At 32.8% G+C, this 12,703-nt stretch overlaps 1 protein-coding gene and 1 long non-coding RNA gene across 14 annotated transcripts; both read right to left on the bottom strand.

Annotated features, from left to right (window-relative positions):
* Positions 1-529: 529 nt before the first annotated feature.
* On the bottom strand, positions 530-4,681 carry LOC107945634 (uncharacterized). 11 transcript variants are annotated; one of them, XR_005921624.1, is made up of 8 exons: positions 4,159-4,625; positions 3,958-4,070; positions 3,194-3,416; positions 2,999-3,078; positions 1,770-1,926; positions 1,622-1,688; positions 1,005-1,141; positions 530-749 (listed from the first exon to the last, which is right to left on the bottom strand). It is a non-coding gene; the product is annotated as an uncharacterized lncRNA (long non-coding RNA). The 11 variants fall into 11 exon arrangements; XR_005921627.1 differs by having other exon boundaries at positions 3,958-4,681; XR_005921623.1 differs by having other exon boundaries at positions 530-752; positions 3,958-4,626.
* Positions 4,682-8,027: 3,346 nt separating this feature from the next.
* On the bottom strand, positions 8,028-11,972 carry LOC107947492 (phospholipase D beta 1). 3 transcript variants are annotated; one of them, XM_041106676.1, is made up of 11 exons: positions 11,447-11,972; positions 11,012-11,356; positions 10,697-10,813; positions 10,414-10,608; positions 10,081-10,329; positions 9,918-9,986; positions 9,697-9,844; positions 9,422-9,570; positions 9,108-9,310; positions 8,857-9,046; positions 8,028-8,409 (listed from the first exon to the last, which is right to left on the bottom strand). In XM_041106676.1, the coding sequence occupies exons 1-11, from the start codon at positions 11,909-11,911 to the stop codon at positions 8,116-8,118; spliced, it is 2,424 nt and encodes an 807-aa protein (XP_040962610.1). In that variant the 5' UTR covers positions 11,912-11,972; the 3' UTR covers positions 8,028-8,115. The 3 variants fall into 3 exon arrangements, with proteins under 3 accessions (XP_040962610.1, XP_040962609.1, XP_016737621.1); XM_041106675.1 differs by having other exon boundaries at positions 11,012-11,972; XM_016882132.2 differs by having other exon boundaries at positions 8,857-9,054; positions 9,131-9,310; positions 11,012-11,972.
* Positions 11,973-12,703: the final 731 nt, after the last annotated feature.

Here is a 12,703-nt window from a genome sequence, read left to right as displayed (position 1 = left end):
TCAAAAATGCCACTAAAGACCAAGACCTACCACAAACGCTGCTAAAGACTAAGACTTTTAGCGGCGCTTTTACCACAAACGCCGCTAAAAACCAAAACCTTTAGCGGCACTTTTTATCACAAACGCCGCTAAAAACATAATCTTTAAAAAAAATTATTTTAATCAAATAATATTTATTTTTATGATAAATATTATATTATGTTTTATTTTTTAAATTTGAACTTTAAATATACTTTTTAAGGATAAATAAAAAATATTATTTAAATTAAATTTTCTATGAAAATTTTAACTTTAAAACTAAATATAAAAATTAATGAATTTAGTTTTAGAATTTAGGGCCGTAAATTAATAAGACAATTAAAATCCAAAAGTTAGAACTCAAGTTGTCGTAAATATTAAAGTAAAAATAAAAATTTAGGATCAAAACTAAAATAAACAATGGAAAGATAGCTCAAATGTAAGTTTTTGCTACAAGTTACACAGACAATAACGAAAAATTAAACACCACACATAAAATTTATCAAACTAGTTAAGAAATACATGGTGCAGCCATGCAATATAATTACAATAGAATCATAGGGTAATTTTGCATAAATATCTTTAGAGTACCAAGAACAATTTGTCACAAAATTATAAAACATGAAAAAAAAAAAGAACGGGTAGCAGACAAGCTATTTGTTACTTTTTGTTTTGCTTCCAAGGCTTCCTCAGCTGCCTTCATCTTGGCAACAAAATCATCTTCATCATCCCTGCTTAAGAAAACAAAGAACCTATTGTTAAACAATTTAGAACTTGAAAAAGAAAAGAACCATGTTACTCGGACTTAGGTATGAGTGTTAGGTGTCAGTATAAAGACATGTCAGATATGGGTATGAAGGCATGTCTGAGATGAGTATGTTCAATTTTTTTTTCCAAGTTTTCCCACATCCATGGGTTTTGGACACTGGTACTTAAATCATAAAGAGTCGGAATAAAAAGCATAACCATAATAATAAAGTACGAACCTAAAAGAGCAAGTACATTCAACAACAGATGTCTTGATAATGAATCAGCATAACAAGCAATTTGTAGGCTATGATCAATGACCCCATGAATAATTAAAAAAACCCCATGAATCAGCATGTTCATGAGTCAAAACAATCTGCAGTTCATACAGTAATCAGTACTAGTTTTGAAATTCCATTCATCAACAGAAGAGATTATACTTGTAAAAAAAAAAGCACAAAGCCATCATATACATCAACAAACTCGCCATAAATCCTATAAAAAAAACATGAGAACAACTAAAAATCATATACATAAAATAAGATAGATACTCTGCAAAGACACAGCACAAAAACCCAGCAAGACAGATCAAATTTTAAAGCAAATTTTAAAGCAAATTGGTGATAAATTATAAATAAAATAAGGGAAGAAGAAACAGGCAACCTTAAAACCAGATCTGACGGCGAAATCAGTGGTGGTAGTATTATTAAACCATCCAAATGCAATCAAAATCACGTTATTATTATTTTTCTATTATTTGTATAGCTTTGGTTCATCAAACTAAACTGGAAGAATAGCTCGAAATAAGAACTATAGTTTTTAAATGTAACAAAACATACAAATTGAGAAAAGATACCATAGAACTCTCTTATGCTTGCTTTCCTTTCATGCGTAGACATGGTGGTAGTACCATCGACATAAACCTGCATGATATGATAACGATGAAGAAACAGCTAATTTTCACTATTACATCAAGAGATAAACATGAAGTAACAAAATATAACCTTGTAAATTAAGATTCTTAACAGCCCGAGTGCACCTGCAAGGTGAAAGTCAGTCCACTGCACCAAGAATAGGAAGAGGTGTGCAGTCGGACTGTATGGCATTCTCATTTGAAGGCATTCACCGTCATATTCCCTCAAAAAATCAGAAGCCTTGCACCTTGCATTACACGATGGCCATTTACACAGGATGAGAAGAACATAATTAACGTTAAGTAAGATGGATAAACAAAAAGATAAAAAAATCTATAAAGATAACGAAAATTATCCTCACAAACATGCAATCTCTGAAAAGAAACATTGCACTGTTTTGTTACTCTATTTTAACATTACCAAAATAAAAGATTATATAAAAAAATGGCACTCATAATTAAGAAATATAGTGTCCAATTGGGGAAAATAAGTGCCAGATAAAGAAATTGAACTCAACCTATCATTTAACTAGAAATATTAAATGCATTACTCACTTAAAATAAGCTGGAAGATATAACTTCATCAAAAAGGTACTATATCAAAAAGGTATTATTTTCATCAAAATCACGTTTCTATTATTTCTATTATTAAATCCCATTTCGTTCATATATTAGGAGAAAGAGAGATCCGAATCCAATTAACAAGCAAAAAACTGTAGCCAAAGTAATGGCTAAAAGAGCAAAACCAAGACATGAAATTTCCTCACATTTTAGAACAGATCTAAGAAAATTAAGCAACACCCAGATCATAAAATGGCTTGAATCAATCAAAAAACACTAAATTTCCCCCCAAAACACACGCATACACAGAATCATCGATCACATTTGATCTTCCATCAAATCACACTGAAAAAAAAACAAAAGAAAAATGAGAAGACTTTTTGACTTACAAGACGAAAGAAGAGAGAGCTCAATCAAAATCCAGATGGACAAAGATAAATGACGAAATCTTAGAGCGAGATTTCAGAGGAGAAGCTATGATAATTTTATTAAAAACAGTATATATATAAAAACAAAAAAAAAAGAGTTTAAATGAACAGTTTGAATCAACAGAAAAGAAAAGCTATGATAATTTTGAAGACTTTCATGCCTAGATAAATTAAGTTGAAAAAATATAATTTCAAGGCAAAGCATTTCAAAGATTACTACAAAGCATATCCTGTAACAACAAATTTAAAATCTAATTCATTCATATATAGCTATGTGTTCCAGTCACTAGTTCCATACTTGCATCTTTTTTAACTATTCCTAAGTGATTACCTCTTCGTAGGTTCATAGTGACGGGATCGTCTTGCAATGAGCAAAATTTTGAAACTCCTTCCAGATACAGAAAAGGATGCCTACATTCATAGACCCTAATATCAAACTATGAAGCTTAGAAAGAAATTATAACCATCCATCCATTGAGCACAGCAAAAATGAATAAAAAAAATTAGCCAAGTATCCATCCTTAACCTGCTTAAAGAAGCCATACACCAACGCAACTGTCCATAGAGTATTCTTGAGGTGATTACGGATTCCTCAGGTCAGGAACTCATTCCAAACAAACATGGTCTCATAAAGAACCTCACCTGGTTCATTATTATACAAGTTCTTTTGAAGACTACACATAACATTGTATGAATAGCTGAAAAAGAAGTCCTTTGTAAGATCCACTGAGCTTAGGAGCTTCTTGTACCTAAACAAAAATGAAACAAAAAATATCAAATTACAAACCATATGTGTAAAATGCATAGCAGAATAAAAGCACCTGGGTTAAAAACAAACACAAACGAGACTCTATCACATACAGACAATTTTCTACTTTTCTCACAACAGAACATAATAGAATAGAACATCTTTCTGCAAAACAATGACTCTCTAGCTGTAGACGCAGTTCTTTAACAGAATAGAAGAAGACCTGTTCTCTTTCCTAAAGTCCGTAATGCTTGGGTTAACAGATGAATTTGGGAGGGGAATCATCTCACTTTTTGAAACTCCATATACATTGTGTCTGAAAAGTATTAAAAATTTAATAAACCCTAAAACATTACCCAAGAAAATTTATTGGATAAGAATTTACATAACATTAACAGTCTCTGAAGTCATATTACAAATTTGCAAACAAACATGATTTATGGCAATACGCGTATTTACACAACAACAAAAAAAAGAAGAAGAAGAAAAAAGATTTTTTTTAAGCAAAGACAGAAAAAGAAACTGAAACAGAGATTCTTCACCTTCTTCAACCTTTTTTTTATCTCTTTATTTCAGCGAACAGCCTTACTCCCCCTCTTCGTTTCCTTTATCTTTCAACTCCTCTTCCTCCGATTTCCTTTATCTCTTTATTTTTCTTAAGAAAATCTAAATCATAAAGAAAGGAAAGCAAAATTGGAAGCAAAATAGAGAAGAAGAATGAGAGAAGAATATGAAAAGCTTACAGTGACAGAACAACCCAAAAAACAGATGAAGGCAGCCAAGTCGAACACAAAGAATACAATAATAATGGAAGAAGGAGACGCAAATATATCTTCTGCTTCAAAACATGGAAAGGTTTTGTTCAAATCTCTTTTCATGCTTCTTCTTGGTGGGTTTAGACTTTAGAATTGATGTGCATCTCCATGACTTAAACTGCAGGTTGATGATGAGTGCGTAGAAAGTTTTATGGAGCAACTTAAAGCCAAAGTGAAGAGTGAAGTAGATTATTCAGACTTCCAAATCTTAGAAGAGGATTTAGGGAAGGATTTGAGAATGGTTGGGAGATTTAGTGTTCCGCTACGCCTGGCTCTTATTGCAAACAGAATCAAAGATGGGTTTGGCTTCACTTGGGAAGAAACACAGAGTTGAATAACCTTCTGGGTTTCTTTCTTGGACGTGGGAAATTAGGGATTTTAGGGGGAAAGTTGGGGATTTCGGGGGGAGGGGGTGGGGAATTTAAAAAAATGGTGCTATTTTTTTAAAAGTAAATTTTATTTTGTAGCGTTTTTTTATAAAAACGCCGCTATTTTTTATCTATTGCTGTGTTTTTTATACAAATGCCGTAAAAAATTATTTTATTTGGAATAAACGAGAGAATTTAAAAAAATGATTCTATTTTTTTAAAAGTAAATTTTATTTTGTGGCATTTTTTATAAAAACGCCGCTATTGCTTATCTATTGTGGCGTTTTTTACACAAACGCCGCAAAAAATTATTTTATTTGGAATAAAACGAGTGAATTTAAAAAAAATGGCGCTATTTTTTTAAAAGTAAATTTTATTTTGTGGCGTTTTTTATAAAAACGCCGCTATTGCTTATCTATTGCGGCGTTTTTTTTATAAAAACGCGGCAAAAAATTATTTTATTTGGAATAAAACGACACTGTTTTGCTATATAAAATGGCGCTATTTTTAAAATAAAATTATTTTTGTGGCGTTTTTTAAAAAACGTCGCTATTGCTTACCTTTTGCGGCGTTTTTCATTTGGAATAAAACGACACTGTTTTGCTATGCTAAAAATCTTTTATTTTGTCTGTTAAAAATTATTAGTTAAGTGATTTTATAAAACATTTATTATTTTTTTATAAATTAAATTTTTATAAAAAAATCAAGTACTCTCAAAATAAATATCGTATATTTTAATAAGAAAAAAATGATTAAATGGCTGTAATTAATTATTAAGTTAGAATTATTCAATGTAAGCAATTAATCTCTCACATATCAAGTTTCTATTAAAGATTGAGACATTAATCATGATTTTATATTGTTCATTTCCGATCTAATCTCCATTTTATTAGAGATATTTCTTCCTAACTAAAATATAATTATTTTGCTAGATGTTCGATGTGGAATGATTTTAGTTTTTGTATTTTATTTTTATTAATTAGCTATAATTTGGTCCTATATATCCAAAATAGATAGTTATCTATCTGTATCAATTTGTTACATATTTTTATTAATTTTTTTAAATCTAATATTTAAATATATCAAATGGTTTAGATTAAATATTTTTTAGTCATAAACACCGCTAATGTTACCTTTTCCGGTGTCTACAGAAGAAACGCCACTAATAAATTAAATTCTTGTAACGAAACGACACCGTTTTGAAAAATTCTAATACATATTAGCAGCGTTTTTGCTATAAACGCTGCCAAAGCTCGCATATTTTATAATTTTTTATATTCAATTATTGTATATTGCATATCAATTTTAAATTAATAATATTTACAATTTATTATTATCTCTTTTACAATTATATAAGAACTTAATTAGTATATAAATTAAAAAATACTAATTAATCTAAACCTTAAACCCTAACCCAACCTCGAATCTCTAAACCCTAAATCACTAACTCTTAACCCCAAACCCCAAACCCCTAACCCCTAACCCTTAAACCTTATTTAATATATAAATTAAAAACACTAATTAATTTAAATCCTAAATCTTAAACCCTAACTCGACCCTAAATCTCTAATCCTTAAACCCTAAACCCTAACCCGACCCCAAATTCCTAACCCCTAAACATTATTTAATATATAAATTAAAACACACTAATTAATCTAAACCATAACTTGACATCGAATCCATAAACCCTAAATCCTTAACTGATCTTAACCTCTAACCCCTAACCCATAAACCTTAAATCAGAATCCCTAATCCCATAAACGTTCGGCTCTAGACTCGAGACCCAGCTAACACTTTTTGTTATCAAGGAAAAACAAGCAGCTTTTTCTTTTCGGGAGCAAATCGTCCAACTAACCCCACCGACTCTACTAGCTAAATTGAATCCCAACTTCACTTAATTATTTTCTAAAATTCAATATTTAATAAATTTTATTCGAATTTAAATATTTATAATATTTTCCTATAACCCTTTCTCAACCTAAAAAACCTAGCTAGTATTAATTTCTAGTGGGTATTAGACCAAGTAACAACCTCATTTGTCCCCTTTCATTCATTTTCAGTTCTTACTCTTGAGTAGATACTATTAGGTCATTGTTGTGTTCATGTTTGATTAACTAAATATAAAATTATTTTTGGTAATAAAATTATCAATATATAATATTATTTATCACGATATTTGGTGTTTTATATTACTTTTTTTGATTTATTTAATCGAACTATCAAAATTTATTATTCTTATAAAAATTTATTCTATTTTTTATTCTTTACAACACAACAATTTAAGTTTTATGATATTTTATTTTACTCATAATTTAATATATTTTTCTAGTAAAGTAGTTAAAATAAACTGTGATTGAAAAATAATAATAAATAGTTAGGAGTTAGGACGACTTCTCTTTAATAAAAACATTTTGTATTAAGCAATATTATTTGTTATCATTTAAATGTAAATTTGACCAATATATAATAAATACAACGAAATATCAATTTTTCAACTTATAAAAATATATATAATTGAAACATTACTTGAGAATATATCAAAGAATGAGATAATTGAAATGGATTTAGATTTTATTATTATTAGCGGTGCTTTTTCAAAAACGCCGCTAAAGGCCCGAGCATTAGCGGCGCTTTTTAAAAAAAGCTGCTAAAGGCCGAAGCATTAGCGGCGCTTTTTTAAAAACGCCGTTAAAGGTCAAAGCATTAGCGGCGCTTTTTCAAAAACGCCGCTAAAGGCCAGAGCATTAGCGGCGCTTTTTCAAAAATGCCGCTAAAGGCCAGAGCATTAGCGGTGCTTTTTCAAAAACGCCGCTAAAGGCCCCAAAAACTCAGAAAACGGTGTTGTTGGGCTTAGACTTTTTGCGGCGCTTTTAAAAAAACGCCACTAATGCTTATTTTTAGCGGCGGTTTCCAAAAAGCGCCGCTAGTTCTCGACCTTTAGCGGCGTTTTTATATAAGCGCCGCTAATGCTTATTTTTTAGTGGCGTTTTTTGTCCAAACGCCGCTAAAAGCCTGTTTTGGTGTAGTGTGCCCCTTAAAATAAAAAAAATATGATTTGATCATTCTAGAAATTGTAAAGTTATAAGCTTACAATGGTAAATTTACATTTTTGAGTCTAACAAAATTTATAATTCAATTTTAACCTTTCTTGAAAAAAATGACAAATTATTTAATGTCCAAGCTAACATTAGACAAATAGAGGGACTTGAATAATACAATATTCATTCTTTGAATATTCAATTAAAATATCTTAAATTTATACTATAATTTGCAATAACTCTTTAATTTATTTTAAAAAATACACAATAAATTAATTTAGTGGTTATGTAATGAAAAACTTAAATAATATTATTTAAAAAACCTGAATAATATTTTTTAAAATATATATGAATAATGTACAAACTACAAAGGACTGTTTGGTAATAATAATGTAATAATTAAAAAGATTGCATTAAAATTGGCTTCACACAAAACTTTGTTTCTAGTTTTCAATTTGATTTCAATGTAACATTTATGTTCAAATTGTAAGATTTTCTTGTATGCCAAGAAATGAACCAACTATATGTCCTCCGCAATCTGGGAAAGTTTTGCATCCCGAAAGTGGCCGAACCTTACCTTTTCGGTCGACTTCGACGGGGTACTTAAGCAAATGTGCTTTCATCTCCGTTATTTCATCGGCCGCAAATTGTTTCCAGTTCATCTCAGCCATATGCTTAACCCTTCTTACACATTCGAGACTCTCTGGTTGTGTAAAACATTCCTCGATAACTCCGAGATGTTCTGCCCACAACGACATCCTATATCCGTATATCTACGAAACAAATAAGTACAAAGTTAAGACATTATGGTGCAATGTACGGTAAAAGTACCGAGATTGCATTTAATCACCTCTACTTAAAAAATAGGTAATGTAGTCATTGTACATTAGATCAAAGAGTAAACCGGTCTTTTTTTGTTAAAAATTTCATCCAATTCTATTGTTAAAAGCCGGTCCCTATAAGAAAATGAGATACACGTGGCACACCAAGTGTAATTATTTGATTATTCTATCAACCACGTTAGTTTTTAACAGTAGAATTTGATGGACTTTTTAATATATAGAAAAGATTAGTTTACTCTTTGACCTAATGTATAAGGATTAATTTGACTATTTTTTGAGTAAAAAAGAAAAAATACAATCTGACTTCTAATACAAAATCCTCGTACTTTTACCTGCAATTTACATATGTTGATGAACATTAAATGAACATAACGGTACCTGTCCATGTGGAGCGGAGCGTTGTTTCGCCCAAGTATGTAGTGGTTGGTAAGCTCCCATTGCGATCTCGGTGTCCCTTGTGCCTTCCATCGAACGTTGATTGATGTTTGCTGACCCAATTATTAAGTATTCATCATCGACTATCATGCCTTTCGAATGGACATAGACCATAAATCTTCTGTTTTTCCGGCTAAGACTCTGGAAGGCAATGAACAAATGGGATTTTGATTGGTATGACGATGTGACGGTACGAAAAAATCATGGTATGGATTACCTGAGGAGTAGTTGCAATAGTAGTATTTTGATTTGCAATACCCGGAGTTTGGAATTCATCGACCTCACGATTGCCAAGACAGAAGAAATTCAGAAAGTCTTGCGGCGCGAAAGCATTCTCGAGTCCGGCTTCCACTAGTGCCCCATAAATTGTCTCGTACATCATTTGCATAGTTTTATTCTGCAACAACACAAAAAAGTGCCACTTAAAAGGGCAGTTAACGCCGCCATGGCTAAGCAATAAAATATACTGTCTTGTTGAATTCTTGATGGTAAAAGCTTCGAACTATACCTGCCAAAATAGAATCCTTTGAGTGGCAGAACCGGTTGGAACACCCTCAGGCCACATCGGAACGATAATGTAGGCAGCAAATCGCTCGTTTGCTTTAATTTTATTGGTGATCTTAAGGGCGATCTCCATTGGAATTAAGTTGTTAGCTCCTACAGAAAGAATGTATGATTATAGTTATTGTCTTAGCACATGGACTCGATCCAGTCGAAGTCTCAGGATTTTACCGTTTTCTTACATGATCAAAATGTAATGAAAATTGAAACTAAGTCCCATACCTAAGTCTTTATGAGTATTCCAATTGAAGGACGATCCGATAAAGTACTGATTTTCGATATAAATGAAATGTTGTGCCGAACGAATAGCCTTGACATATGCTGTATGTATGCTCATGTCGATAAGTACATTTTTACCGCACACCAAATTCTGTCACACGAGAAAAGAACCATCAATATGGAAAAATGAAGAGCGGGTAATCAATTGCAACCTTTTTCTTTACCTTGCTTGTGGCTTCTTTAGGATCCTTTGGAAAGCCTTTAACGGAATTTGAATCAATGGAGCGAAAAATCTGCTTGTTCCAAACCCCAACAGAAGAATGAAAAGGTTAATGTTGCTGGACTGACTTGTTTATCACTAAAGGCGACCTCATGTAGTGAAAGTACCTGAACATGCCAAGCTTCAGGATCATTGTCATTAGGGATTGGAAAATCGGAAACTCCGATAATGTCTTGAATTCTTTCGATCCTTAACAAAGCATCATCGTATGTGAATTTTAATTTCTTGATTCCAGTAGGCTTTGCGGCCTTCAACCATCGTTCCTCGAAGTTGACCAGAACATCGTATGCAGCCGGTCCATCGATTTTGCAATGCATGTCATGCCATGGTTCTCTTGGACAACCAATAACACTACCCTATAATAAAGAAAGAGTAATACTACGTAACTTGCGGCACACTCAAGCATCATAAAACAATCAAAAAAAGAAATCGTAAGTTACCCTAAACGTCGGGTTATGATAATCATCGTTGTGAAAAGTTTTTAGTGTCCTAAATAAAGGATGACGTGGAGAATCGTATCGTCCATCGCATAAGTCAAGGCCACCAACAAAAGCAATAATTTTCCTTCGATTTCCCCCTGCATCAGCATCCAAGATTATGGTCTTCTGATGGTGTGTATAAATCGTCCCAACTTCCTGATAATCAAATCAATTTAACCAACTGTAAGCACGATGATAATGTATAACGAAAAACTCAAAAATCGCAGGATTGTTCCGAACTAACCTTTTGCTTGGCCCAACTATGTCGTTTTCCAGCAATACGTGGACAAAGCAACACTTGTACCGAAGAATTCTTAAAAAATCGACGTGTTTCCTCATCGTGGGTTTGCATTATTCCATCCTAAAGTTGTCGAATTTAACGAGGTTAATGTAAAAAAACCATAAAAAAGTGTAATGGTACATTTAAAGAGAAACGACACGCATGAACATGAAGACCACTATGTTTACATACTCTCAATGTCGTTATTCGTGTTTTGCAAGTGTTGTTTTTCTCCGTTAACTGGGACAAAAATTAACAACATAAACGAATATACGTTACCATTTTGTAACCCAAAATGCTAGTTGAAGTAGGATCATCCCATAACAAAAGTAGCACTCGAACACCTTCTTGAGATTTCGACCTAAGCAAATCACCCAAAGTACAATCCGAATGACCGGTATCTCGGACCAATCTAACTTTATGCCAAAATGACCACCCTGTAATATAAATCAACCGCCTAGCTTGTTGAATAGCATCAAATATATCACTCCAACACTTTCCGTGACTGAATGTCTTCCCGTGGTCGAGTTTCAATTTCGGAAGACACTTATCGGGGACATGTGCATCTTGATAAAGAGTCACTTTTCCACCCATCCTAAGAGGAAAATAAGTACCCGGGACCCCGCAATAATTCGGACCTGCACCAACTCCAAAATGATAAAAACTCAATTCTATCATCGGTATATACTGAATCGATAATCGTAAAAAAGCTCCTTGCCTACAAGGCTTTCCACTACTATTCAAAATTGGGTAAACTCCCTCGATACGTTCTCCCGTGTATAATTTTTCAACCGATATCGGCACAATACCTATCATTTGTGATCCTACAACATCACTATCTTTAACAACAAAATGTACTTCACTAGCATAGTGTGCCACGGGTACATTAAAATGTTGCATCCAAACTGGATTTTCTGAATTATTAATCACGTAAGTCTTTCCGACAATAGCATCCGCAATCGCAATTGTCACATACGGATCGCACGTAACTTTTTGTTGCATTCGTCCCTCGAGTGCGTTTGTAACATTCGCCGGTATCATGACAATCATATCACCTATTGTCTTTGAAAACATATCCATATTGGGCATATTAACAGCATCACATACCCAAATATCTAAATTCCCATGTAAAAGTAACACTTTCCATTCACCTAATTTTTGAAATGGCATAATTTCCATACTTTGGCTATGTTTCGGTCGTCCTAACCTACTCTTAATGTTTAAAATAGGTTTACGACACCAACCGGACCGGCAGTAATAGCCCTCATCCCACTTATTAGAAACTGTATGTGCAGGGTATCCATAAAAACTCCCTACATTAGGGTTCCCATAAACCAGACTTTGTAATTCTGTTGTCGGCGACGGTCTAGAAGGTGCTGGTGGTGACGCAGGTGCTGTAGGACGAGTATCATCCAATGGCGGATAAGTGGATGATGCAACCGAGTTAAAATTTGTATTTGATTCTAAAGAACTGGTACTTTCTTTCCTATTATGACCGGGACCAGGACTAGTGGGCGGTGGTTCGAGTTTATTTTCCGGTGGTGGAGGATGTTGGTCTTGTAAATTGTATTGAAAACTAGCATTGTGGTGAAGAATTAGTCTAGGTTCTGGGTATGGATGTTGAAAAGGGATTGGACCAGGTAAAGAAAGGGAATGGGAATGACAATAACGTAAAGATTGTGATTGAGGTGGATAAGCGTATTGAAGTGGTGGTTGATACGACGTAGGTGGATATGGATCTTGATTTGGTGGTGGTGGGTATCTATGTGGATAACAAAATGGATATTGATTTCTGTATGGATCCATTATTTATAAAAAGAAGACTTTTTTCTTCATACATACACGAAAAGTCACAGTTTTAATGGAGAATTCAATTGAAATAACTGGATTCAAACTGAAATTGAAGAAAACCCAATAAGCCAAATGGATCAAAAAGATCAAAAGTAACAAAAAATAATAATCTTTTTTATT

The sequence above is a fragment of the Gossypium hirsutum genome, chromosome D12 (assembly GCF_007990345.1).
Source record: "Gossypium hirsutum isolate 1008001.06 chromosome D12, Gossypium_hirsutum_v2.1, whole genome shotgun sequence".
NCBI classification, from domain to species: Eukaryota; Viridiplantae; Streptophyta; class Magnoliopsida; order Malvales; family Malvaceae; genus Gossypium; species Gossypium hirsutum.
Note: the sequence above shows the minus strand (reverse complement) of the source record. Positions and strands in the feature narration are given on the sequence as shown.